General features: G+C 38.6%; 1 protein-coding gene across 1 annotated transcript in view; it reads left to right on the forward strand.

Moving 5' to 3' along the window:
• The window catches only part of BDP1 (B double prime 1, subunit of RNA polymerase III transcription initiation factor IIIB), a 115,432-nt gene that overhangs the window by 29,854 nt on the left and 57,838 nt on the right, over positions 1–27,740 (forward strand). Inside the window, exons 9-17 of the mRNA XM_025388922.1 lie at positions 2,320–2,463; positions 4,950–5,228; positions 6,548–6,695; positions 11,137–11,295; positions 13,553–13,709; positions 18,144–18,235; positions 19,165–19,357; positions 21,198–21,325; positions 26,048–27,575. Of these exons, the coding sequence (XP_025244707.1) occupies positions 2,320–2,463; positions 4,950–5,228; positions 6,548–6,695; positions 11,137–11,295; positions 13,553–13,709; positions 18,144–18,235; positions 19,165–19,357; positions 21,198–21,325; positions 26,048–27,575 (2,828 nt within the window). The remainder of the gene's footprint in view (positions 1–2,319; positions 2,464–4,949; positions 5,229–6,547; positions 6,696–11,136; positions 11,296–13,552; positions 13,710–18,143; positions 18,236–19,164; positions 19,358–21,197; positions 21,326–26,047; positions 27,576–27,740) is intronic.

The raw sequence follows: 27,740 nt of genomic DNA on the forward strand, positions 1-27,740 counted from the left end.
ATAATTGTTTCTGGAAGACAGTACTATTAGTTATATAGATGGTTCTTTCTAGTTCTGAATGACTAAATCAGTCATTCAGTCTATAACACTGACCACCTACTATATGGTAGTCATTGTTCTAGGTATTGAGTATGTAATGGTGGAAGATATATGGCAGATGAGAATCCTGCATTTAGATCCCTAAGTCTAATTGGATGGGGGAAGAAAGATAGTGGATAAGCATAATTTTAGGTAGTGATTCATTTCCAAAAAGAAGATGAAAGAGAGGGTGGCTGTTTAGATCTCTTTTTTCCTAATGATCATTGGATCATTAGGGAAGTTCTGTCTGAAGAGATATACTAGCATTTGAATTTAGATCTCGTCTGAAGGAATGATAGATATCTTTCAATTTCTAACTAAAATCCTCATTAAAATTAACATTTTTCTTTAAGTCTAGAGAAAGACATCTAAGGATCTATAAACAAAAATAAATTTACTGTTTAAAATAGTTCTTGTAATTTTTTATTGGAAGATGGGTCTTTTTCTTTTTCACCACACCGGTGGACAAGAATATATTTTTTGTGGATTTATAATTATCAGTATTTTATTATTAATGAATATATTCAATGTCCATTTAGTCATAAGATTAGCCATAGTGCTAATTTTAGAAAAAAAAAATCCAAATGTAGAGAGTACTTACATTATGTAGCATGTACATTTATTTTATGAGTAGACAGTAAGGTAGGTGGGTAGATCCTACACCCAGTGTTTTATCGGGTCTTTAGGGAAACTGCTTTGCGGAATGGTTCTTAGAAAGATCTGGAATATTGTGTTCCTCGGCCCATTCCGTGTTAGAGAAGTGGTCCTGAAACTTTTCATTAAGTTTAACACATTATAGTCAGAAAATAATTCATAAATCTATAAACAGTCTGTTTAGAGTGTGAAGCCTTTTATAGACCATTATAATAGATATCGTTAAAATTTATTGATCTTAAACACGATACAGTGTTGTATGCCTGTAGTCCCAGCTACTCTCAGGGGTCGCTGAGGCAGGAGGATCCTTTCAGCCCAAGAATTCGAGGCCAGCCTGGGCAACAGAGCAAGATCCTATCTCAAAACTAAAAACAACTCATTGATTTGGGGGCTTTCTGTTGGATTTTTTTTTTTTTTTTTTTTTTTTTTTAAGTTAAAACCTATATAGGTTTTTTAAGAGAACTTACATTTTGAATTTCTCTGAGAACCATGTGGAGATCCTTTATGATTCTTTGAGTCTATGTCTTTCAGAATCATTGTGGAGAGTCAGAACAAATTAAGTCTGGGTCAGCAGTGAAATAGGGCCTTCAGGAATCCCAGATTTGGGTTTAGTTTCCTGAAATTCTTTTATTTTAGTATATACCTTCTTTTCTGAGGCTATCTTGTAATCAAACCAGTCTTCGGCTTATGTGCATAGAGCACCATTTTCTCTACATTTGCTGTAAGATTAGATGTAAAGTTCAAGCAAGGATTTGCCTCCTGGCCTGGATTCATTCTTGGAGTGTTCACTGATTACTTTCAGATATAATGCTGTTGATAGGTATTTAGTGGGCATGTTCCTGATTAAATTCATTTACTTCCCACTTTGCTGATTCTTATAAGAGTAAATGGTGAAATGGTTGTGATAAAGGTAGGGCATATGGTGGTGAATAGGCATTTCAAGGACTTCTCAGTCCATAAAAAAATTGATTTATATTTACACACAGTTCAAAGTGTAGTTGGAGTTTTGACAAAGAATATGCCTGGGTAACCACTATCCCAAACAATAGAGGAAGTGTTTTCATCACTTCACAAGGCCTATTATGTCCCTTTCTGGACAATCAAATGCTATCTTCCTGGCCCATATCAACCACTATTTTCATTTTAATCACCATAGATAGCTTAGTGTGTTCTAGAATATCTTATACATGGTATCATACAGTATGTACCCTAGTATCTGTTTTCTTCCACTCAGTATGTTATTGAGATTGCCTCAGATTATTGCATGTATCAGTAGTTCCTTTTGTTTTGTTTAAAACTAGTTTATTTGTAATAAACAAATTATTACAAATTTGTAGTAAACAAATTATTATTTGTAATAAACTAGTTTATTCCTTTTGTTGCTGAGTGGTGTTCTGATGTGAATTTACCTATTTCTCTGCTAAGACAAAGCTATTTTATTGCTGAGTGGTGTTCTGTTGTGTACTTGTTTATCTGTTCTCCTGCTGATGGACAAACCCATTTGCTTTTGATGTTATGATACTTGAAAAGCTAGAAGTAGTTTTGAAAAATAAAAACTTGAAAGTTCTTTTCCTTTTTTTTAAACAGAGGAAAAGCGCCCTTTTGACTTCGATTTTTTTGCTCATTTGCTTCAGAAAGTTCTTGCTGAAGAAGAGAAAAGAAAACAAAAATCTGTTAAAAATCACAGTTTAAAGGAGAAGAAATCCACGAAACCACGGAAAAATGTAAAAGGTATTGATTTTAAAGGAAAGTGTGCTAGTTTACTTAGTAGTAATAAACTCGTAATGTTGTCCCTCAGGCCTTTGAGAGTTCATGTGTAGCTCAGGTAGTTAAGATCATCAAAGCATCCAGTTGGAGGGAGTATATCTTTTTTCAATCAATTAGTTATCTGGTCCAAAACAATAGCTTTCTTTTAAAATTTTTAACTGGCATGATTGGGTTATTTGATATCTTTCTAGCATAGAGGATAGTTGTAGCCAGTCAAAGAGCATCAGAATTTGGAGTGTCGTATTTCATGTTTGGTTATTTATTACCATTTTCCTCTGTAAAACCAATCTGGTATAAAATTCTAGTATTAAAAAAATGGAACTCGAATCTTTTGGGGTTATGACTAGACTGTATTGGTTGAGCATAACATTTCTGAAGGCTAATGTTGACTTGTAAAAGGTAGAAAGACGTTGTATATATGTAGGTATTTTTATTTTTAGGCTTATGTTTTCTTAACTATTTGAACTCTGATCTATGAGGACAATGTTTAGCTGTAATCACATAAAGAAGATGCTTGAAACTATAGGGAACCTTATATGTTAGCTAGTTTACGTTTTAGCCCCTTTTGTATTGGTTTTAATCACCAAGAAACAGCCCCAGTGATCGTAAGACACTTTTTCCTAAGGACTTACAGTGTGAGTAGTGGCAGAGGCAGAACTGAAACCTAGGATTGTGAGAGCCTGTGTTGGGAGTCCCCACGACCACCGCCGGGGTTTGAGTATTCACCAAGAAGACTAAGGATTCAGCATCCTTTGCCTGGAACATACCAAAATTTCAGACATTCAAAAGGAAAGCAGTTCAGCATAAACCACATTATATGGCTAAGGCACAGTGAACCACTCTTATCAGTTAGGGTGGTAGGAACTGTTCCCAGAACCAAATTCTGAGACATGACCTGAGGGCCAACCTTGTAAGGAGGATTTTCAAAGGATAGCAGTCAAGCCTGCTAAATTAACTCTTTTCTGTTCAAAGCTGGGCTAGAATTTCTTCTTCTGGAGCATATCTTTTAAAAAGTAGTATTGATAACTGCAAAATACCTTTATTCTCAGTAATCTTTTTTTTTTTTTTTAACTTGTACATAATTCTAGAAGATTAAAATATATATCTTCTTGTGATTATCATGTTACAGGTGATAACATGAGTAACTCACTGTATCTTATTTAATGTAAGAACTTTTTTTTTTGAGACAGGGTCTCACTTTGTTGCCCAGGCTGGAGTGCAGTGGCCCGATCTTGGCTCACTGAATTCTTCACTGCTCGAGTTCAAATAGTTCTTTCACCTCAGCCTCCTGAATTGCTGGGATTACAGGCACGTGCCACCATGCCTGGCTAATTTTTGTAATTTTTCGTAGAGATGGGGTTTTACCATATTGGCCAGACTGGTCTTAAACTCCTGACCTCAAATGATCTGCCCACCTTGACCTCCCAAAGTACTGGGATTACAGGTGTGAGCCACCACTCCCAACCAGAACTTTTTTTTTGAGATGGAGTTTTGCTCTTGTTGCCCAGGCTGGAGTGCCTTGGCGCCATTTCAGCTCACTGCAGCCTCCACCTCTCCAATTCAAGCGATTCTCCTGCCTCAACCTCCCAAGTAGCTGGGATTACAGGCATGTGCCACCATACCCAGCTAATTTTTGTATTTTTAGTAGAGATGGAGTTTCACCATGTTGGCCAGGCTGGTCTTGAACTCCTGACCTCAAGTGATCCACCTGCGTCAGCCTCCCAAAGTGTTGGGATTACAGGCATGAGCCACCATGCCCAGCCCAGAGTTTTGCTGTTATCGCCCAGGCTGGAGTGCAATGATGCGATCTTGGCTCACTGCAACTTCTGCCTCCCGTGTTCAAGTGATTCTCCTGCCTCAGCCTCCTGAGCAGCTGGGATTACAGGTGCCTGCCACCACGTCCAGCTAATTTCTGTATTTTTAGTAGAGATGGGGTTTCACCATGTTGGCCAGGTTGGTCTCGAACTTCTGACCTCAGATGATCTGCTCGCCTCAGCCTCCCAAAGTACTGGGATTACAGGTGTGAGCCATCGCACCCGGCCTGTATTAAATGCATTTTCAATTTACAGTATACTCAACTTATGATGGGTTTATTGGGATGAAACCCAGTATAAGTCAAGGAGCATCTCTATATGTAATTGTTTTTGTTTAATAAAAATGAGATTAAAAAAAAAAGATTTTATGTGTATCTTGTTCTGCTTGATTTTTTAATGCAACAGTATCCTTTGAAATTTTCACGTGACTGCATATAAACTTACCTCATTACTATTATTGGCTCCATGGATTTTTATGTATTATTTAGTCATTTCCCATTGGACATTTTAGGTTGTCTTTAGGTTTTTTGTTCTTGCAAATAAATACTACAGAGGACATCTTTGAGTCTCTTTTCCACCTTCACAAATTTTTCTTTAGGTTGTTTGCATGTTTATAGTCGTTTCTCTTGTTTTCAGTCAAAAAAATTGCCTGTGAAAGAGTGAATGATGATCCAGATGCGTCTACGAGTTCTAGAATTTCAGACACAGAAAGATCTCAGAAGGATGCTCAGACAGTTGACGAAGAGTCTCTGACCTTATCAGGGAAGGATGCAGAACAGGTTGCATTAGAAGTAGACCTAAATCAAAAGAAAAGAAGAAGGAAGAAGCAAGATGGAGCTAATGAACTGGAAGTAAACAATCTTTTAGAAAATGCCACTGTTCAGGCGGGTCCTTCTAAAGGAGAAAAACACAAGAGTAAGTTTCTTACATATTTAAAAAGCCTCTATATTACTTGAGAAGACATGTACAGCAATATGGTATGTAACTTAATTTTCTGTCTAGATAGCAATTAATGGTGCTTATTAATTGGTTCTGTACTTATGGTACTGTGCTAACTCTGTTTATTTTTAATTAAAGAAAAAAGTTTATTGTAAAAAGAAAATGAAACAAATTAAAGTGGGGAGATTGTTCTCTAAAGTTTGTTTCTAAGTTGTGTCACCTCCTGTGCATTCCCATTAACTATGATTAGAAATCACATGTATATATAGTTTGAAGTGTGTTGCTTATGTCTGTTAATAAAGCACAGGTTTTCGTGTTGTACCTCTACAGAGCACCTCTGTGAACCCACAAGGGGTTAATTCCTATAAAAGAACTAGAGGAATATGTGTTCCTTCCATTTTTCTTTTTTACTCTTTGAATGCAAACATATTGCCACTTAAGAGTTGCTTGGGATGAGGGCTAAGAATTTGAGGGGGAGTCTTGGTCCCTTTCCTTAAGAATTCATATGTACGTTATTTAAAGCCGATAACCAAGGAAAAGGTAGGAGCAGACGAGAACAACCTTTCTAGAAAATTTATGTTTTCTGTAGTTCAGATTTACCAATCTGATTTTAATATAAGAGTCCTGGTAGCTAACATAGCATGCTTTGTAGGCATCACAATATTATGCTCTTTTTTGGCTTATCATTAGAGTCATTACGTATAATGCAGAACAGCTTAATGATTCACAACCAGATATTAGAAATCAAACAGACCTTGCTTTAAATTCCAGCTTTTTTACTTGCTTAAGTATTGCATTGGGCACGTTACTTAAGATCTCTGAACTCAGGGGGTTCTCTATGAGGTTAATATTAATATCTTTTAACAGGTTTGTTTCAAGTATTAAATGAGATAATGCATTTGATGGACTTAAGGGTTCCAGCCACTTAATAAGTACTTAATAAATGATAGCTATTACTTTGTTACTAATTGGTATACTTCTGAAGGAGCAAAAGAATAGTTAAGTCAACTTTTAGTTTCCTTACTTGACATATAAAATAAGCCACTTTAAATACTTAGAATTTAAGATAAAAGAAAGATGCTATAAACTGTCCAAGAAGCTTGGGCTGATCCTCATCTATGTTAAGTTTTTATTGTGGTCTAAAAATAAGATGTGTGCCTTGTAAATAGGAATTTGAATGTTGAATGGATTAAGGTTTTGTAGGAAAAGACAGTGTTATAGGTAAATTCCTTTGTGCTTTAAAAAATATGTTTTTGCTGTCATTTTTTAGAATAACATGCATTTTGTATTTGTAGATAAATGTCAGGCTATAAGGCCCGAGGTAAAGGAAGGTGAATGCAGTAAGGAGCAGATGCTTTCCTGCACACAAAACGTAGATGGCATTGTGGGTTTTGCCTCCAGTGAAAAAGTTGAGAAAAGAACTGACCCCATCCTTTCATTAAGGTATTTTCTGTGTGTTTTCTGGTTTTACCCACATCTGTTGATTACTGAGAAAGGAGTGTTGAAGTCTCCATCTGTAATTGTGGATTTGCCTGTTTCTTTTTTTCAGTTCTATTTGTTTTTGCTCCATATATTTTGAAGCTCTGTTGTTAGGTGTGTACATATCTAGGATTGTTTTGTCTTTTTGGTGAAATTCCCTTTATCATTGTGTACTATCCTTCTGGTATTGCTCTTTTTTTCTGATGTTTACTTTGCCATTGTAGCTTTCTTTTGGTTGGTGTTTACATGGGTTTATCATTTTCTATAATGATTTTCTTTGTCTTTGGTTTTCATTAGTTTGAATATGATGTGTCCTGCTCTGTGTGTGTGTGTGTGTTTTAAAATCTTAATTTGTAATATAAAAACATGAGATTTACCCTCTTAACAGATTTTTTGTGTGTACTATACAGTATTGTTAACTATAAGCACAGTGTTGTATTGCCGATCTCTGGAATTTTTTTTTACCTTGCATAACTGTACCTCTGTACCTATTGAACAGCAACTCCCATTTCCTCCGCCTCCCAGCCCTTGGCAATCATGATTCTTTCTTTTTCTTTTTTGTTTTGTTTGTTTTGTTTTGTTTTTGAGATGGGGTCGGTTTCTGTCACCCAGGCTGGAGTGCAGTGGCACGATCTCAGCTCCCTGCAACTTCCACCTCCAAGGCTCAAGCAATCCTCCCTTCTCAGCCTCCCAAGAAGCTGGGACCACAGGCATGTACCACTACACCTGGCTAATTTCTTGTATTTTTGTTAGAGATGGAGTTTCACCATTTTGCTCAGGCTGGTCTTGAACTGAGCTCAGGTGATCCACCTGCCCTGGCCTCCCAAAGTACTGGGATTACAGGTGTGAGTCACAGCGCCCAGCCTCATGCAGTAGTTTTCCTTCTGTGACTGGCTTATTTCACTTAATGTAATGTCCTCAACTTTCATCCATATTGTAGCATATGAGAAGATTGCCTTTTTTATGACCAAATAATATTACAGTACATGTATAGGCCACATTTTCTTCATCCATTCATTGGTTGATGGACATTTAGGTTGTTTTTGTCTGTTGTCGTCACTGAACATGGGAGTGCAAATATCTCTTTGAGGTCCTGATTCCACTTCTTGTGGATGAATACCTGGAAGTAGGGTTGCTAGATCATGTGGTAGTTCTACTTTTAATTTTTTGAGGACCCTTCATACTGTTTCCAATAGCAGGTGCACCATTTTACATAAGCACCAACAATGTACAAGGGTTCCAGTTTTTTTCACATCTTCTTCGATACTTGTTATCTTTCATTTTATTAATAATGTCCTTCTGAACAGGTAGAAGGTGGTTTCTTATGGTTGTTTTGATTTGCATTTCCCGGATAATTATTGAGTTGAGCATCTTTCGTAGCTGTTAGCCATTTGTGTATCTTCTTTGGAGACATGTCTATTCAGGTCCTGTGCCCGAGTTTTTTTTTTTTTTTTTTTTTTTTTTTTTTGAGACGGAGTCTCGCTCTGTCGCCCAGGCTGGAGTGCAGTGGCCAGATCTCAGCTCACTGCAAGCTCCGCCTCCCGGGTTCCCGCTATTCTCCTGCCTCAGCCTCCCGAGTAGCTGGGACCACAGGCGCCGCCACCTCGCCCGGCTAATTTTTTGTGTTTTTAGTAGAGACGGGGTTTCGCCGTGTTAGCCAGGATGGTCTCGATCTCCTGACCTTGTGATCCGCCCGTCTCGGCCTCCCAAAGTGCTGGGATTACAGGCTTGAGCCACCGCGCCCGGCCCCGAGTTTTTAATTAGGTTATTTTCTTTTTTGCTGTTGAGTTTTGAGAATTATTTATGTAGTTGGGATTTTAGCCCCTTATCAGAAATATGATTTACACATATTCTCCCATTCCATAGATTGCCTTTTCACTCTGCTGTTTCCTTTGGTGTACAGAAGCTTTTTAGTTCAATGTAGTCCCATTTGTCTAATTTTGCTTTTGTTGCCTATACTTTTGGTGTCATATCTAAGAAACTATTGCCAAAAACAAACTTAAAGCTGTTTACTGTTTTTAAGCATACAATTTAGTAGCATTAATTACATTTACATTGTTGTGCAGCCATCAGCACTATTTCTAAAGCTGTTTTATCACTGCAAACAGAAAACCTGCACCCATTATGCAGTAATTCCTCATTCTCCCCTCGCTGCAACCACTGATAATCTCTAATCTGCTTTCTGTTTCCCATCCATGTACTAATCAGGACCAGACTTGCTTAGTTTGAGATCAAATTAGGCCCATTAAGAGTGGTAAGGTTGTAGACAACTTTCTGTTTCTATGTCTAATCTAGATATTTCACATAAGTGGAATCATGCTATTTCTCATAGTTGTTTGTTCCTAGGTGACATATCTAAAGTGTGACTTCAGAGATACACCTAGTTTCGTAAACTACACAAAACTACTCATGACTTTTTCTAATTTTTAAAATAATTTTAAAAAATTGTGACAGGGTCTTACTCTGTTGCTCCAGCTAGAGTGTAGTAGCATGATCATAGCTCACCACAACCTTGAACTCTTGGGCTCAAATGATTCTATCACCTCAGCCTCTCGAGTAGCTGGGACTACAGTCATGGGACACCATGCCTGGCTAATTTTAAAAACATTTTTTAGTGGAGATGTTTTCCAGGCTGGTCTCAAACTCCTGGGCTCAAGCAATCCTCGCACCTCAGCATGAGCCACTGTGGCCCTAACTTTTCTACTTTAGGGGAAAACAACCTTGTAATGATCGTTAAAGTCCCAGTTGGTTTTGGAAAACAAAGAGTTGATTGTAAAATTGTCGTGTACACAAGAGTAAAGGCTCAAGAATGGTAAAGACAGGTTTAAAAAATGCCAGCTTTGGAGAGGGACTGTCCTAGACTAATTTTCAAGCTACAGTAACTAAAGCAGCATGGTATTGGTACAGGGTTAGATGAATTGACTCAGCGGAACTGAATATAGAGTTTAGGAAGAGACATTTAGGAATCTGTCATATGGCAGAGGTAGCTTTAGAAATTAGCGGGCAAAGATTGAACTAACTATTCATCAGATTGAGCTCAGATTTGAAAACCATAATATTTAATCCTCGTGTTACCATATCCGCTAACTTCCTGATGGATTGAAGACTACATGTATAAAACAAATCTTTACAACTTTTAGAAGAAATGTAGAAAAATATCTTTGTAATGTCAAGGCCTGAGGTAAGACATTTCTATTAAAACATAGAAAACACAGACTTTAAAAGATAAGATTGGTAAGTTTGATGGTAGTAAAATTAAGTAGTTCTGTTAACAAATCCTCCATAAAGAAAATAAAAGGCAAGTTACTGATCGGGAGATTTTATGTGTAATATCTAGACAATAAAAATATATAGAGAACTCTTGCTGATAAGTCAGGAAAAGATGAACACCTAGTAGAAAAAATGAGCGAGAAAAAAGAAAAAAAAAACGTATTGCTAAATGTGAATATGTGTTGAAATGGTCAGTGCATGACTCTCAGTTATATTATTGTTAGTTGAAATTTATTTTGTGACCGAGTCTTGCTCTATCGCCCAGGCTGGAGTGCAGTGGTGCAATCTCAGCTCACTGCCGCCTCGACTTCCTGGGCTTAAGCGTTGGACTGAGTAGCTGGGACTACAGGCACGTTCTATAACACCTGGCTGATAATTGAAATATTTTTTAATATAGTAGTTCTCACTTTGCATAGGACTATGTTAACTGCAACTTGAGCTTATTGGAGCTGTGTCTTTGCTTTATATGACTTTTGGTTACACAGTACCCTGCATAGCAAGGCTTGCCTATATAAATTTTAATGAAAGCTAATTCCTAAATGTTACTATTATTTTACGCATGTTTGATTTGTGAACCACATTTAATAATTTCTCATTTTGAAGCCTTTTTTTTTTTTTGAGACAGAGCTTGGCTCTATCACCCAGGCTGGAGTGCAGTGGTGTGATCACCTCCCGGGTTCAAGTGATTCTTTTGCCTCAGCCTCCTAAGTAGGTGGATTATAGGCCTGCACCACCATGCCCAGCTAGTTTTTGTATTTTTATTAGAGATGGAGTTTAACCATGTTGGCCAAGATGGTCTCAAACTCCTAGCCTCAAGTGATTGACCCGCCCCGGCCTCCCAAAGTGCTGGGATTACAGGCGTGAGCCACTTTGTCCGGCCTTTGTTTTGAAATTTCTTGAGCATGTTCCTAAACGTGTAAATTTGTGGCTGCTGCTTTCTCTGGAGGTACAGTTTCTGTAACATGGTGCAAGATGGATCATAGAAAAGCTAATATAGCAGTTTGTATTATTCTGTAATTTGAAGCAGCATTTTGCAAAATGGTGATTTTGTGTATTTAAAATTTTTTAAAATAATTATTATAAAATATATATTATTAGGAATTCTTTTCTCTCTGATATATTTTCACTTTTTTAGTAATCAACAAGATGCCGCATCAGTAGCAACTGAGTCTTCGGAATCAAGCACTTCAGATTTGCCTTCATTAGAAGTTGGAATTAGAGCATCGTGTGAGGTGAATGATGCTGAGGGTAGTTGTACAGAAGAAAGAAATGTTGACCTTAAAAATAATTCACTGTGAGTATTTTATACGATAGGATTTATTTATAAAATTTTGATAAGGTTCTTAAATGATAATAATGTTGCTTTATTTAGGGATTCAAGGGGACTATTAATACATAGTTTATTAATAGTTGAGGGAATCATTTAATATGTAATTATACTGTAGTCTGTTCAGAGTGTAACATCAGGTGTTTTTATATTTAATTGCAGAAAGATTCTCTTTCATATTTGTTGTATAATATATGAATTTTAGGAAGGTGGTAACTTATGAAATTCGAAAACAATTTGGAAGCCTAAATATTTGCCGTGAGATTTTACTTTTGCTTGGTTTGAGTTATTTTTTATGCCTGGTGTCAAAATAATAGATTTTAATATTGGTGATTTCAAGGAAGTGTATCTTCCAGTATGTAGATACTGGTTAAATTAATATCTTCTCAAGAAATGATTAAAAGCGTCATAAAAATCTCCCTTTGAAGAGATATCTGAAGGTTTTATACTTCCTTTTAATCTTCCTCATAATTCCTCATCTCATATGGGCTTAAAAGCTATTCAGTTTATGGGCTGGGCACAGTGGCTTACACCTGTAATCCCAGCACTTTGGGAGGCCGAGGCAGGCGGATCACAAGGTCAGGAGATGGAGACCATCCTGGCTAACATGGTGAAACCCTGTCTCTGCTAAAAATACAAAAAATTAGCCGGGCGTGGTGGTGGCACAGGTGGCAGCCAGTGTGCCTGTAGTCCCAGCTACTCAGAAGGCTGAGGCAGGAGAATGGCGTGAACCCAGGAGGCAGAGCCTTCAGTGAGCTGAGATCACGTCACTGCACTCCATCCTGGGCGACAGAGCGAGACTCTGTCAAAAAAAAAAAAAAAAAAAAAGAAAGCTATTCACTTCATCAATTCTTATTTTTCAGTAAAGTACTGTCACAATGGAAATCAAACTCTTAAAAAATCAAAATGTCAGTTAGTCTTTGAAATAGACAATACATTCATAGGGTTCAAACATCAACAAGTATAAAAAGGTATGATTGAGCTCTCCCTCTTAACCTGTCCCATTTCACTCAAACAAATAATCCATGTTATTTATTTCTTATATTCTTTCAGAGATTAAAAAAATACATTCAAGCTAATACAAATTTATATTTTTTGCTCTTGTTACAAACCTAATGATACTATATATAACATTTTGCAGTGGTTTTCTTCTGTCTTCATATTCTTATGTAGTAACTCTCCTTGTTCTTTTTATAGCTTAATAGTGTTCTGTATATGTATGCATCATAGTTTGTATTACCAGTGCCCTATTGACTGCTATGTAGGCTGTGTTGCTAAACAGTGCTTATAGTCTTGCACCTCTATCTTTTTGCCTATATACAAGTATATAGGGTAAGTTCCTGAAAATTGAATTGCTTGCTGACAGAATGTGTGTGTGTGTATACACACACTCACTTACACATTTAAATATTTATGATTTTTTTTTGAGACAGGGTTGCAGGAGTGCAGTGGTGTGATCATAGCTCACTGCAACCTCGACCTGGTCCCAGGTTTAGGTGATCCTCTCACCTTGGTCTCCCTAGTAGCTGGGACTATAGGTGCTCACCACCACATCCAGAGATGGAGTCTTGCTCTTGTCACCCAGTCTGGAGTGCAGTGGCACCATCTTGGCTCACTGCAACCTCCGCCTCCCGGATTCAAGGAATTCACCTTCCTCAGCCTTCTGAGTAGCTGGGACTACAGGCACATGCCGCCATGCATGGCTAATTATTGTTATTTTTAGTAGAAACGGTTTCACCATGTTTGCCAGGCTGGTCTCGAACTCCTGACCTGAGGTGATCCACCCACCTCGGCCTCCCAAAGTGCTGGGATTATAGGTGTGAGCCACCGTGCCCGGCCTTCCCATCATCTTAATCTTACTTAATATTTCTTAAGTTTTATTCTCACCGTATTGTATTGCATTTCATCTTAACCTCCCTGTTATGAGTTGCTACCTTCAATATATGCCAAAATCATGTCTATTTTGAAGTTGGTTTCTGGATTTTAAATTTGTTTCATTTATCTGTTTACTCATATATTAGTACCACACTGTTTTAATTACTGATGATGAATAGTATATTTTTAATATCAGATAGAACAAATTAGTCTCTCTAAGTTTTCTTTGCTACTCTTGTTCTAAGTAAGCTCTTAAAGGAGTTCTTCCTAGTTCTCAGTAGGTTATTTTAGAAGTTCATTTGGACATGACTGCATGTTTGATGCTATTTAAATAATGTTAATTTTTCAGGGAAATTGATCAAACAGAAAATGTTAAACCGATGTTGAGAGGTCGCTTCCAGAAACCCAAACCCAATTTGTCAAGGGCTGGGAAGAAATCGGTTCTTTCACAAGGCAAAACAGAGGCAGAGAGCAAGAATTCACATTCAAAAACTTCAGTTGAAAAGGTATGGGGTAAGAGACTTCACGGAAATTAAAATTATAAAAATTTTCTTTAAATAGTTGGGAATAAAAGTTTTTGACTTGTAATTACAAAGTAATGTTACTGATATTAAAACAGATACAAGAAGTTACATTAACATTAGATTTGTTCCTATCTTAGTCTCCTGTTTACACGTTTTCTTTAACCTGGTATATAATCATTTCAGATATCCTCAGTGGTGATAAATCTATCGTCTGTTTACTTATATAAAATTTTTATTTAAAATATTTCATAAACCAGCTATATATTAAATTATGCCCACAACGTTCTCATCCACACATAGGCAGTCACATTTCTGTTTGTCTTTTACAAACTGTTTGTTTTTTCTGAGACAGGGTCTTGCTCTATTGCCAAGGCAACAGAGTCCAGGAGTGCAATGGCACTATTACGGCTCTCTACAGACTCAAAATCCTGAGCTCAAGTGATTCTCCCACATCACCCTCCCCAGTAGGTGGGAATACAGGTGTGTGCCACCAAACCCAGATAATTTTTTTTTTTTTTTTTTTCCTTTTTGAGACAGAGTCTCGCTGTCTCCCAGGCTGGACTGCAATGGCGCGATCTCGGCTCACTGCAAGCTCCATCTCCCGATTTCACACCATTCTCCTGCCTCAGTCTCCTGAGTGCCTGGGACTATAGGTGCCCACCACCATGCCTGGCTAATTTTTTGTATTTTTAGTAGAGACGGGGTTTCGGTGTGTTAGCCAGGATGGTCTTGATCTCCTGACCTCGTGATCTGCCCGCCTCAGCCTCCCAAAGTGCTGGGATTACAGGCGTGAACCACCGCGCCCAGCCTGATTTTCTTTTTTAAATTAGCAAAAATTAGGAATGGAGTATATGTGCACCAGGCTGGTTTCTAACTCCTGGCCTCAAGTGATTCTCCTGCCTCAGCTTTCCAGAGTGCTAGGATTATAGACATGAGCCAGCTCACCTGGTCAATAAATGTCTTTATTCTTTTTCTTTCTCTATTTCTTTTTTTTTTTTTTTTGTGATGGAATCTTGCTCTGTCGCCTAGGCTGGAGTGCAGTGGCACGTTCTTGGCTCACTGCAGCCTCCACCTCTCAGGGTGAAGCAATTCTCCTGCCTCAGTATCCCAAGTAGCTGGGATTACAGGCACGTGCCACCACACCTGGCTAATTTTTGTATTTTTAGTAGAGACAGGGTTTCACCATGTTGGCCAGGCTGGTCTCGAACTCCTGACCTGATGTGATCCACCTGCCTCAGCCTCCCAAAGTGCTGGGATTACAGGCATGAGCCACCATGCCTGCCCTCTTTTTTTTTTTTTTTTAGATAGGGTCTCGCTCAGTCGCCCAGGCTGGAGTGCAATGGCATGATCCTGGCTCATTGTAGCCTCTGTCTCACAGGTTCAAGCTATTCTCGTGCCTCAGCCTCCTAAGTAGGTGGGATTGCAGGCATGCACCGCCACGCCCAGCTAATTTTTGTATTTTCAGTTGAGACGAGGTTTTGTCATGTTGGCCAGGCTTGTCTTGAATTCCTGACCTCAAGTGATCCATCCACGTTGGCCTCTCAAAATGCTGGGATTACAGGTGTGAGGGCACCATGCCTGGCCAATAACTTTATCTATGTATGTACACATTTCTATAATTTTTAACCATTATGTGTATAATATTTGAAACCTTTTTCTTTTCTTTGTTTTGTTTTTGGGACGGAGTCTCGCCCTGTCGCCCAGGCTGGGGTGCGATGGCGTGATCTCAGCTCAGTGCAACCTCTGCCTCCTGGGTTCAAGCGATTCTCATGCCTCAGCCTTCCAAGTAGCTGAGATTACAGGCGCACACCTCTACGCCCAGCCAATTTTTGTACTTTTAGTAGAGACAAGGTTTCACTATGTTGAGCCACTGTGCCCTGCCAAAACCTTTTTTACCTGGCCACAGTGGTGCACACCTGTAATCCCAGCACTTTGGGAGGCCGAGGCTGGTGGCTCACTTTAGGCCAGGAGTTTGAAACCAGCCTGGCCAACATGGCGAAACCCCATCTCTACTAAAAATACAAAAAATTAGCTGGGTGTTGTGACACACGCCTGTAATCCCAACTACTCGGGAGTTTGAGGCAAGAGAACCATCTGAACCCAGGAGGGAAGAGGTTGCGGCGAGCCAAGATTGCTCCACTGCACTCCAGCCTGGGCAACAGAGTGAAACTCTCAAAAAAATAAAAAAATTTTAAAAACTCTTTTCCTGTGAAACTATTAATTTACACTTTTTTGGGTCCAATTGATCTTTTTAATAGCCATATCATGTTAACATGTTACTGATTTACCTAATCAGTTTTCTACTAATGGATGTTCAGATTGTTTATATTTTTGTTTATTTGTTTTTTAACTCTTGTACAAGAAGCAAACAATTTTGTAAGTAAGGCTTTCTCAAGGAAACAAAGTGTAAATTTCTACAGACTGGTGGGATTGTTGGGTCAAATAATGTTTTAAATATTTTTATGATTCTTGTTATGTGTTGTCTTTTGTTATTTGTTATTTTTATTACTTTAAAAATTTTTCTGATATGTCTGAGTCTCCTTAATTGTTATGCATTGTCAAACTGACAGTCATAAATAATGTATTTACATTGCTAAGTGAATCTTTCTGTTTCCTTATAACTTTTCCAGAATTATATTGTTACAATTTTTTTTTTTTTTTTTTGAGACGGAGTCTCGCTCTGTCGCCCAGGCTGGAGTGCAGTGGCCGGATCGCGGTTCACTGCAAGCTCCACCTCCCGGGTTTACGCCATTCTCCTGCCTCAGCCTCCCGAGTAGCTGGGACTACAGGCGCCCGCCGCCTCGCCTGGCTAGTTTTTTGTATTTTTTAGTAGAGACAGGGTTTCACCGTGTTCGCCAGGATGGTCTCGATCTCCTGACCTCGTGATCTGCCCGTCTCGGCCTCCCAAAGTACTGGGATTACAGGCTTGAGCCACCGCACGCGGCCTACAATTTTTTTTTAACTAAAACACTTTTTAAGATGTTGGTTTGCTTTTTACTGTTTTGTGAAATATCTTTTATCATAATCTTCATAGTATAGTTATATCATTCTAATCTTATGTTTATTGAATTCTAGAAAATTTGGAAAATACAGATTCATGTAAAAGTTAAAACAAAAATCACTTGTAATTTTTTTCTTTACCTTTTTTTCTTTGAAATGTTGTAATCTTGTTTCTTTTCTTTTTCTTTTTTTTTTGAGGTGGAGTTTCACTCTTGTTGCCCAAGCTAGAGTGCAATGGTGTGATTTCGGCTTATAGCAACCTCCGCCTCCTGGGTTCAGGCGATTCCCCTGCCTCAGCCTCCCAACTGGCTGGGATTACAGGCATGTGCCACCATGCCCAGCTAATTTTTTTGTATTTTTAATAGAAACGCGGTTTCACCATGTTAGCCCAGCTGGTCTCGAACTTCTGACCTCAGGTGATCCCCCGCCTCAGCCTCCCAAAGTGCTGGGATTACAGGCATAAGCCACCATGCCCAACCATTCCTTCTAATACTTGTAATTTCATTATTTACATGCAACCAATCTTTTCACATATATTGTTACATATTTTCTTTTACACAACTGAATCATGGTTTCAATACAGTTTTGTATCCTTTGGTAATTAACATTTCAGAAATATTTTTCTGAAATATTTAGTGTGATTCCATTTTTGTTAAAAAAAAAAAAATGTACACCAGGTGTGGTGGCTCATACCTGTAAGCCCAGCCCTTTGGGAGGCTGAGGTGGGCTATCATCTGAGCCCAGGAATTTGAAACAAGCTTGGGCAACATGGCAAGATCCGGTCTGTACAAAAAATGAAAAAATTAGCTGGGCATGGTGTGCACCTGTAGTCCCAGCTACTCAGGAGACTGAGATGGGAGGATCACCTGAGCCTCTGGGGTCAAGGCTGCAGTGAGCTATCATCATGCCACTGTACTCTAGCCTGGGCGACAGAACGTGACCGTATCTCAAAAAAAAAAAAAAAAAAAAATTTCATCTGCATTTAGGATTCTTAGAAAATCTCATCTAGTTAGAAGTACAAAAAATGAAGTTCTTATTTATTTATTTATTGAGATGGAGTCTCACTCTCACCCAGGGTGGAGTATAGTGGCGTGACCTCAGCTCACTGCAACTTCTGCCTCCCGCATTCAAGGAATTCTCCTGCCTTAGCCTCCCAAGTAACTGGGACTACAGGCGCATGCTGCCACGCCTGGCTAATTTTTTGTATTTTAGTAGAGACAGTTTCACCATGTTGCCCGGGCTGGTCTTAAACTCCTGAGGTCAGGCAGTCTGCTCGCCTTGGCCTCCCAAAGTGCTAGGATTACAGGCTTGAGCCACTGTGCCCGGCCAGTTCTGTTGTTTTAATTTCCATTTATTTATTGCAAAGTTTGAACTTTTTATGGTAAGTAGATAAATTGTAGCCAATTAAATTCACAGGACCACCTGGAAAAGGATAAGATGAATACATTGGACATTTTGAGAATGGAGACTACGGAGAGAGAGAATCCAGAAGCTGAAACTGTATCTATGTAAGTATTCAGGAAATAGTAAAAAAAAGTAACTCTTAGGAATGATGGTAATAATTTGTTTTCTACTTAATAAGGTCTGAATTTAATTTTCAAGTGGCATACTTTAAGTTCGTTTTCAACCATAGGTGGTTTTGAAACATTAATAATACTCTCTCTGCTTGATATTGCTTCTATGAATTTTTTAAGTCTGTTGAGTTAGCCATTACATTTGAATGTTTATAATATGTGCTCCTGGATAATTTTATTTATAGTAAGAGATTTTAAAAGGGAATATTTAACTTGAAATGGAAATCTAAAATAGAATGTGAATCTGACTGGTGGATTCTGGGCTGTTCCAGGGGTTACCATTTATACCATGCTTTGGGACTAATCCCCTGGAGTTCTACAGTATTCTATAGTATCCTTAGTCAGGAGGAGTATTCTATGCTTGACAGATGTAGATTTTTCCAATTTTGTAATAAAATTCTATTTAAAAGTGCTTTTTCAAATGGGCTTTTCAGGATTATGTCTTTTTTTCTTTTTCCTTTTTTTTTGAGATGGAGTCTCGCTCTGTTGAGTAGTGGTGCAGTCTCTGCTCACTGCAGCCTCTGCCTCCCAGGTTCAAGTGATTCTCCTGCCTCAGCCTCCCAAGTAGCTGAGGTTACAGGCGCCCACCACCATGCCCGGCTAATTTTTATATTTTTAGTAGAGACAGATTTAACCATGTCGGCCAGGCTGGTCTCGAACTCCTGACCTCAAATGATCCCCCCCCGCCTTGGCCTCCGAAAGTGCTGGGATTATAGGTGTGAGCCACCACGTCTGGGAGGATTATGTCTTTTCAGGAAACTTGTGAATTATTTCATATTCCACATGTTTTACTTATTCATGCCAGGGAGAAGGAAATTGGTGACTTCAAAATAAACATTGATTTTATTTCTTTGTGGTTCTAGGTTGGGTGAAAAAAATTGTCTGCAGGAAGAGAGTCAACTAAAGGCTTTAACACCTGCAAAAGTGAGGGGCCGATTGCAAAAGCCAAAGCCAAATGTAGGTAAAGCTGCTGGAAGAAAAGAAATTCACATGTCACAGGAGGAAATTGGGGCCAATGTAGAAAAGAATGAAAATGAATCCCGTGCTGATAGAGATGTAAGTACTCTGATTCCTCCTCACATTTTTGTGAAGTACGTGAGCCTTACTTAATATAAGCTTCCCTTCACCCACATACATGCTTACATACATACATTCATACATACATACATATGTTTATTTCTGACAGAGTCTCGCTCTGTCGCCCAGCCTGGAATGCAGTGGCACGATCTTGGCTCACTGCAACCTCTGCCACCCAGGTTCAAGTGATTCTCCTACCTCAGCCACCTGAGATCGTGCCACTGCACTCTAGCCTGGGTGACAGAGCAAGACTCTGTCTCAAAAACAAAAAAATTCCCATGATCTATAATGTTTTTGTATTTTTAGTTGTGTGACTACAGGCGCACACCACCAGGTCTGGCTAATTTTTGTATTTTTAGTAGAGACAGGGTTTTGCCATATTGACCAGGCTGATCTCGAACTCCTGACCTCAGGTGATCCACCCGCCTCAGCCTCCAAAAGTGCTAGGATTACAGGCATGAGCCACTGTGCCCAACCCCTTTACCCCCTTTTAAAAACAGTACTGCACAATTTGTGTGCATCATTTATTAAATTTGTGGTCAAAATCTTATAGCCAACAGCCTTGCTAGTTGTAAAGCCATTTTAGATTTTGGGCATTTACATGATAAATAATCTGTTTCACCTGACCTCATATTTGGACTTGCTTTTCCCTATCACTTAGTGGATGCTTGAATTAACCTTCTCTTTTGAAGAGATCAGTACATATGTGAGTTTTAACATTGGCTTAAATGGCATAAAATGTTAAAAGCTCCCTATTAAGATACAATTCCAAGAACAAAGACTGTGAATTTTGGATTATTTACATAGTCTTTGTGATACAGATAAAAGTTGGCATATTTTGAGATTTCAGTTTCTTACGTTATAATTCCCATGGTCTGTAGACCAGGCATGTTGACCTATGCCTGTAATCCCAGCATTTTGGGAGGCTGAGGTGAGAGGATTGCTTGAGGCCAGGTGTCTGAAACCAGTCTGGGCAACATAGTGACACTCTGTTTCTACAAACAGTTTTTTTAATTAGCTGGGCTTAGTGGTGTGCTTCTATAGTTCCAGCTACTTGGGAGGCTGAGGCAGGAGGATCAGTTGAGCCCAGGAGTTCAAGCCTCCAGTGAGCTATCTATAATTATGCCATTTCACTCTAGCGTGGGTGACAGAGTGAGACCCAGTCTTAAAAAAACTCCAGCTGGGCGCAGTGGCTCACGCCTGTAATCCCAGCACTCTGGGAGGCCGAGACTGGCGGATCACGAGGTCAGGAGATCAAGACCATCCTGGCTAACATGGTGAAACCCTGTCTCTGCTAAAAATACAAAAAATTAGCCGGGCGTGGTGGTGGCACAGGTGGCAGCTGGTGCACCTGTAGTCCCAGCTACTCAGGAGGCTGAGGCAGGAGAATGGCGTGAACCTGGGAGGCGGAGCTTGCAGTGAGCCGAGATCGCGTCACTGCACTCTAGCCTGGGCAACAGAGCAAGACTCCGTCTCAAAAAAAAAAAAAATTCACGTGATCTATAATGCAATTATAATAATCAAAATAATTCAGAAAAATAGACCCCACAGGGGTATTTCTAACAGATGAAACCAAGACAGTTAACTTGTTTTTTGACTGGGAGGAGAGGAATGGGACTTTGAGATATCCTAAAAGGAGTAGCTCTTGAAATTTTCTAAGATAGCTAAAGAAAATACATTAAAAGTATTTTAAAGTCACCATTTTATAATTTTGAATTTTTTTTACCATTTTATACTTAAATTGGACAACATTTTCAATGAAATCTGTTATGCCTCATTGTGAAACCTAAAACATTAGAAAAATGTGTTTGTTTTTAAGACTCAACGCATGGAAGATCAATCATGTAAAGATTTTGAAGAGGAAGATGTCATATTACAACCTGAGAAAAATGATTCTTTTCAAAATGTGCAGCCAGATGAGCCCAAGGTTCTTAATGAATGTCTAAGGTAAGCATCATTTTGTTGATTATATCATCTTTGGATTTTGTAAGAAGTTTTAGAACTCAATGAGTTTTTTAAAACAGAAGCAATTTAGATGGATTTGTTGTCTGCGTATCTAGTTATATAACATTTAAAAATATAACTTCACCTTTCAAGAAAGTTTATGTTGTAGGCTTTATGTGAATTTCTCAGATGGTTTGAAAAAAGCTATTCATCATAAATTAGTACTTGAGTTAACATGAATAGCCTTATCACTTTATTTCATTTTATTTTACTTTTTATTTTTTGAGATGGAATTTCACTCTTATTGCCCAGGCTGGAGGACAGTCTTAGCACACTGCAACCACTGCCTCCCAGGTTCAGGTGATTCTCCTGCCTCAGCCTGCTGAGTAGCTGGGATTACAGGCGCCTGCCACCAAGCCCAGCTAATTTTTATATTTTTAGTAGAGACAGGGTTTCACCATGTTGGCCAGGCTGGTCTCGAACTCCTGACCTCAAGTGATCCACCTGCCTTGGCCTCCTAAAATGCTGGGGTTACAGATGTGACCCATCACGCCCAGTCAGCCTTGTCACTTAACACGCGTATTAAATTATATGTTTATGTTCAAATGTAAAATGCTACTTACTTTTAAAATATTTGTTTCTTTGGAATTAGATTGAGCACATATTGCTTTTATTTAAGATTTCTATATTTTGTTTAAAACTTATGTATAGAAACCCATACTGCTTATAGCCAAAGCCTTTTCTGTTTTTTATTTCTTCCTTGGAGGGTACCAAGCCAGGCTGATGGAATTACTAGTATACTATTTCAACTTTTCATTTTGGAAATGTTTAATGTGCGCAAAAACGCAGTAGTGGACTCCCATATACCTGGTGTCCAGTTTCAATAATTAATATTTTACCAGTGTTTACATTTAAAGACTAGCCTATGCTATAATTTCTTACAGCTGTGTTAACCTGTTTAAATAGTACCTAGCTGGGCATGGCAGCTCATGCCTATCTAGCTACATGGAAGGCCGAAGGAAGAGACTTGCTTGAGCCCAGGAATTAGAAGCTGCAGGGAGCTATGATTGTGCCACTTTCCTCCAGCCAGGGCAGCAAAGTGAGACAGACTCCTGTCCCTCCAGAAAAGAAAAGTACCTAACCTGAGAGTGAAAGCTAGGTTTCCTGAACTACTTTAAACATCTTTATGGGAAGACAAAAAAATTTATTTATTTCTTGTTGCCTTCAATATTCCTTTGCTTCTTATTCCTCCCCACTGCCCCAATTATTTTACTAATGTGCACACAGTCTCTAGGTAGAAGTTTGTATGACTGCGTTGCTTGTTACATATCTCTGATATGGATTTTAATTGCAGATAGCTAACAAATTATTCTTTTTATTTATATTTTTTCAGTTTAAGCTAGAGTCTTTTAATAGATACTGTGGCTAAGTAGAAAATTAAACTTTCCTGAATGGCCTCTGGGTTTTAGAATGCTGGTGGACATTGTAACTAATATTCAGTCTGATCTCAACAACTTTCCTGTCCATGGGTAGTGTCATTTCTGCTTTGTCATGTGATCTTTCTGGCCTTTGAATCTCCAAATCTTCAAAAGCAATTCTAAGATTCTGTGTTTTATCAAATTATATACCTATCTATGTCTAGCAGAAAGTTTTCTCCCTCCCCTAGTCCAAATATGTTGGCCTGTTCAAGATGCTATGTAAGAGAAAGAGATAGTAGGAAAACAGTCTCTTAAAGAATGCATTAAAAATTCTTTAGGCTGGGCATGGTGACTCACACCTATAATCCCAGCACTTTGGGAGGCTGAGACAGGAGTATCACTTGAGGCCAGGAGCTCAAGACAAGCCTGGACAACATAGCAAGACCCCATCTCTATATAAAAAAGGTACTTTATTAGATAAATTAGTGAATATTTCTTTGAAATTTAATCTTCTAGGTTAATTTTGCATCTTATCTACTTCATATAAATATTTTAAGATTTTTGTCATGATTGGTGATGTTCCTTTGGAGGTTTATATATATATATATATTTGAAACATATATATACACACATTTATATGTTTGAAACACACGCAGACACACGCTTTTTTTTAAAGACAGGGTCTTGCTCTTGCACCCAGGCTGGAGTACAGTGGCGCGATCATGGCTCACTGCAGCCTCGACCTCTTGGGCTCAATTGATCCTCTTGCCTCAGCCTCCCAAGTAGCTGGGACAACAGGTGCATGCCACCACGTCTGGCTAATTTTTAAATTTTTTGTAGAAACAGTGTTTTGCCATGTTGCCCAGGCTGATCTTGAACTCTTGGGCTGAAGGGATCCTCCTTCCTCAGCCTCCCAAAGTGCTGGGATTATAGGTGTGAGCCACCGCGCCTGGCCATGAATATTTTATAGATTCTTAAACTCTGTGTTTTAGAAAAACACATATGCAGACCTTAAAGCACATTTATAGTTCTGTGCTCATTCCATATCTTATTTTCTCCATTCGTGGTCCTCTTGCTTTGCCTTCCTTCTCAAATTTGTGATCTGAGGAAAGTTTGTAGATCCACTGCATATTTTGAGAAATAATCTAGTTCAATTTTATATCTGATATCCAGTCTCAGATACTGCCCTTCAGTTAATGCTGTACTTCTTTTGTTACTTAGAAACAATCTAATGCTTTGCTGGAATGGCAGTTTAAAAAATCTAAGCACATAGAATATAGTTATAACATTGCATATCTGTGTCTTACAATCTGAACTGATATTGAAATAATGAAATTATTAATAAAGCCTTTGCTTAAAGCATTTATGTGTTTAAATAATATGCCTGTTTTCAAAATGTGACTTTGTAAAGATAGTTTATCTCTTCCCATGATACCCAAACCAAGATTGCTAGCATAGTAATCTCACTAAAAGCTAGATGTTTCTGGATGGAGATGAAAAGTGTCATAAATCAGAAAATGGAATTCAGTCCATTCTGTACTAATCAAATTAAATTTCCTTCATTGATTGCTGTTAATTTTACATTTAACATTGTCAATTACTAACGTTAATGATGGATATAAACACTTAAGTTACATAAACAAATACAACTTGAAAAGCAATCTTATTCCTAAGGACCTGTCTTATAGTATCAAAAATTGCATTATTGAAAACAGTTATTTCAGTGAGGAAGGATAGTTTAGGACCTAAAGAAGTTGAAACAAACAGTAGCAACAATAGCATACTTTTGTGTTTTTGTTTTTGTTTTTGTTTTTGTTTTTTTTTGAGACAGAGTCTTGCTCTGTCGCCCAGGCTGGAGTGCAGTGGTATGATCTTGGCTCACTGCAACCTCCGCTTCGTGGGTTCCAGCTATTTTCCTGCCTCAGCCTCCTGTGTAGCTGAGATTACAGGCGTGCGCCACCATGCCCTGCTAATTTTTGTATTTTCAGTAGAGACAGTGTTTCACCATGTTGGCCAGGCTGGTCTCGAACTCTTGACCTCAAGTGATCCGCCTGTCTCAACCTTCCAAAATGCTGGGATTACAGGCTGAGCCACCATGCCCAGCCTAGAATACTTTTAAGTAAATCTTTTGCTTATTTGTTTTTGTTTTTTGTTTGTTTGTTTTGAGACGGGATCTTGCTCTGTTGCTCAGTCTGGAGTGCAGTGGCATGATCATAGATTACTGCACTGTCATCCTTCCTGGGCTCAGGTGATCCTCCCACCTCAGCCTCCTGAATAGCTGGGACTACAGGTGCACGCTGTCTCACCTGACTAAGTTTGGGTTTTGTTTTGTTTTGGTGGAGATGGGATTTCTACCAAAAACTCCTGGGGTCGAGCCATCTGCTTCAGCTTCCTGAAATGCTGGGAGTACAGGCATGAGGCATCATGCCCCGCTCGTCTTTTTTTAAGCTGTTGAATGTATAGTTACATACCTGTTCAGTCTGACATGGCTGAATAAATCTAATCTAGTGTTTCATTTGATCTAGCTTTTGCCCAATATTAATAACTTTTCCTTACCAGTCATATAAAAGCTCTTTCATTTATTTATATGTTTATTGATTTCACCGTCTATTATAATAAACAGAAAGCAAAACAAAAAGTGCTGCTGCTTTTCTGGAGAGCAAGGTGCTTGTTTTGGATAGTGATTGTCTGCCAAGTAGCATTCAGCAAACATTATTGTGTATTTAGTCTTTCCTTTTATTCTTTACTTATATTATGAAATAAGCTCTTAGAGAAACATGTGTATAGGAAATCTCATATAAAGTTGATTTTAAAAGGTGAGGAGGGCAGACCTCATTTGTAGTCCTAAGATTTAATCTTAGTCAAGTCATACTTGTATCCAGGTATTTGAGGTGGTCAGGTCTATTTTGGCAAAGCGTTTGTCTGTGTAAAAGATAGAAGGGATGAAGAGGTAGAAATAGCAGACATACATTAATCTGGCTCCAATGCAGGGAACTGGAGAGTCTTTCCCAGTCAGTATTTGCAAATGGTAGTGTGAATGACAATTGGAAAGAGATTATTAGGATCAAATAGCTTCTATACTGATTGACTTTACTAGGTATATATATTTAAACTTTTTGCTTTGATTTCAAAAGGTGGGATTTTTTTCTTTTAATTTGTAAATTTTACCCAGAGATTCCTAGGGCTTCCTTAATTTTTTTGAATTTGAGTTTCTGGTGTTTCTGTAGTGATTTCTCAAACATCATCTCTTTAGCAGGCAGTCTGGTTTAAAACTTGATTGTGTGCCCCTCCTTTTTTTCTTTTATAGCATTCAAGAGAATAATACAGCAAATAAACTTAATCAAGTCCCAATTCTAAGGACTCGATTTCAGAAACCAAAGCCAAATATCGGAAGAGGAACTGGAAGGAGAGAAATTTCCTCAAAAGAAGAAGTACTAGAGAAGATTCTTGCCTCTGGGGAAATGACAGCAGCATTGAGAGAAACTGTAAGACTAGACACCTCACCAAAGGAAATGGTACCAGCAGAGATTAATACTACTAAAGAAATGCAGTCAGATTTAAAAGAAACTGGAAGAAGAGCCATTTCTCCCAGGGAGAAGATTCTAGATGTGATTGATGTCACCAGGGAAGTGGAGACAGGTTTGAAAGCAAGGGGAAGAGAGATTTGTTTAAGGGAGAAGACACCAGAGGTGATTGATGCCACTAAGGAAATAGACAAAGATTTGGAAGAAACTGGAAGAAGAGAAATACCCCCACATGAAAATGGCCCAGAGGAGGTCAAGCCTGTAGGTGAAATGGAGACAAATTTAAAAGCAACTGGAAATGAGAGTTCCCCAAGAGAGAAGACACCAGAGGTGATTGATGCTACTGAGGAAATAGAGATAGATTTGGAAGAAACTGAAAGAGAAATATCCCCACAGGAAAATGGCCCAGAGGAGGTCAAGCCTCTAGGTGAAATGGAGACCGATTTGAAAGCAGCTGGAAGAGAGAGTTCCCCAAGGGAGAAGACACCAGAGGTGACTGATACCACTGAGGAAATAGAGATAGATTTGGAAGAAACGGAAAGAGAAATATCCCCACAGGAAAATGGCCTAGAAGAGGTCAAGCCTGTAGGTGAAATGGAGACAGATTTGAAAGCAACTGGAAGGGAGATTTCCCCAAGGGAGAAGACACCAGAGGTGATTGATGCCACTGAGGAAATAGAAAAAGATTTGGAAGAAACCGGAAGAAGAGAAATATCCCCAGAGGAAAATAGCCCAGAGGAGGTCAAGCCTGTAGATGAAATGGAGACAGATTTGAAAGCAACTGGAAGAGAGAGTTTCCCAAGGGAGAAGACACCAGAGGTGATTGATGCTGCTGAGGAAATAGAGATAGATGTGGAAGAAACTGAAAGAGAAATAGCCCCACAGGAAAGTGGCCCAGAGGAGGTCAGGCCTGTAGGTAAAATGGAGACAGATTTGAAAGAAATTAGAGAAGAAATTTCCCAAAGGGAAAAGGTGCTAGCGGAGATCAGTGCTGTAAGGGAAAAGATTGATTTGAAAGAAACTGGAAAAAGAGACATTTCCATGATGGAGAAAGTATCAGGAAAGATGGCTGTCATTGAAGAAATGGAGACAGATATGAAAGAAACTGGAAGAGAAAATTTTAGAGAGAGAGGATCTGAAGAGATCTGTGTTACTGAGGAAAAGGTGGCAGAATTGAAAAAAACTGGAAAAACAGACATTTCTCTAAGGGAAAATGAACTAGAGGAGACCAGTACCTCAAGACAAACTGAGACACATTTAATGCAGAGCGGTAGCAATGACTGCAGTGCTATGCCTTCGCTAGATATTAAAGTATGTATTTTTCTGTCCTTTAAAAGTTTTTTTGAATGCTTTTTTTCAGGGGAGAGTTACCAAAATAATTCCATGATTATTTTGTCCTTAAGTCCAACAGCACTTAAAAATCTCTAAAAGTCTAAAGTCTTTTGTAGCCCTAAGCTTCTGTGTTTCAGTGCCTTG

Source organism: Theropithecus gelada, chromosome 6, assembly GCF_003255815.1.
Source record: "Theropithecus gelada isolate Dixy chromosome 6, Tgel_1.0, whole genome shotgun sequence".
Classification (NCBI taxonomy): domain Eukaryota; kingdom Metazoa; phylum Chordata; class Mammalia; order Primates; family Cercopithecidae; genus Theropithecus; species Theropithecus gelada.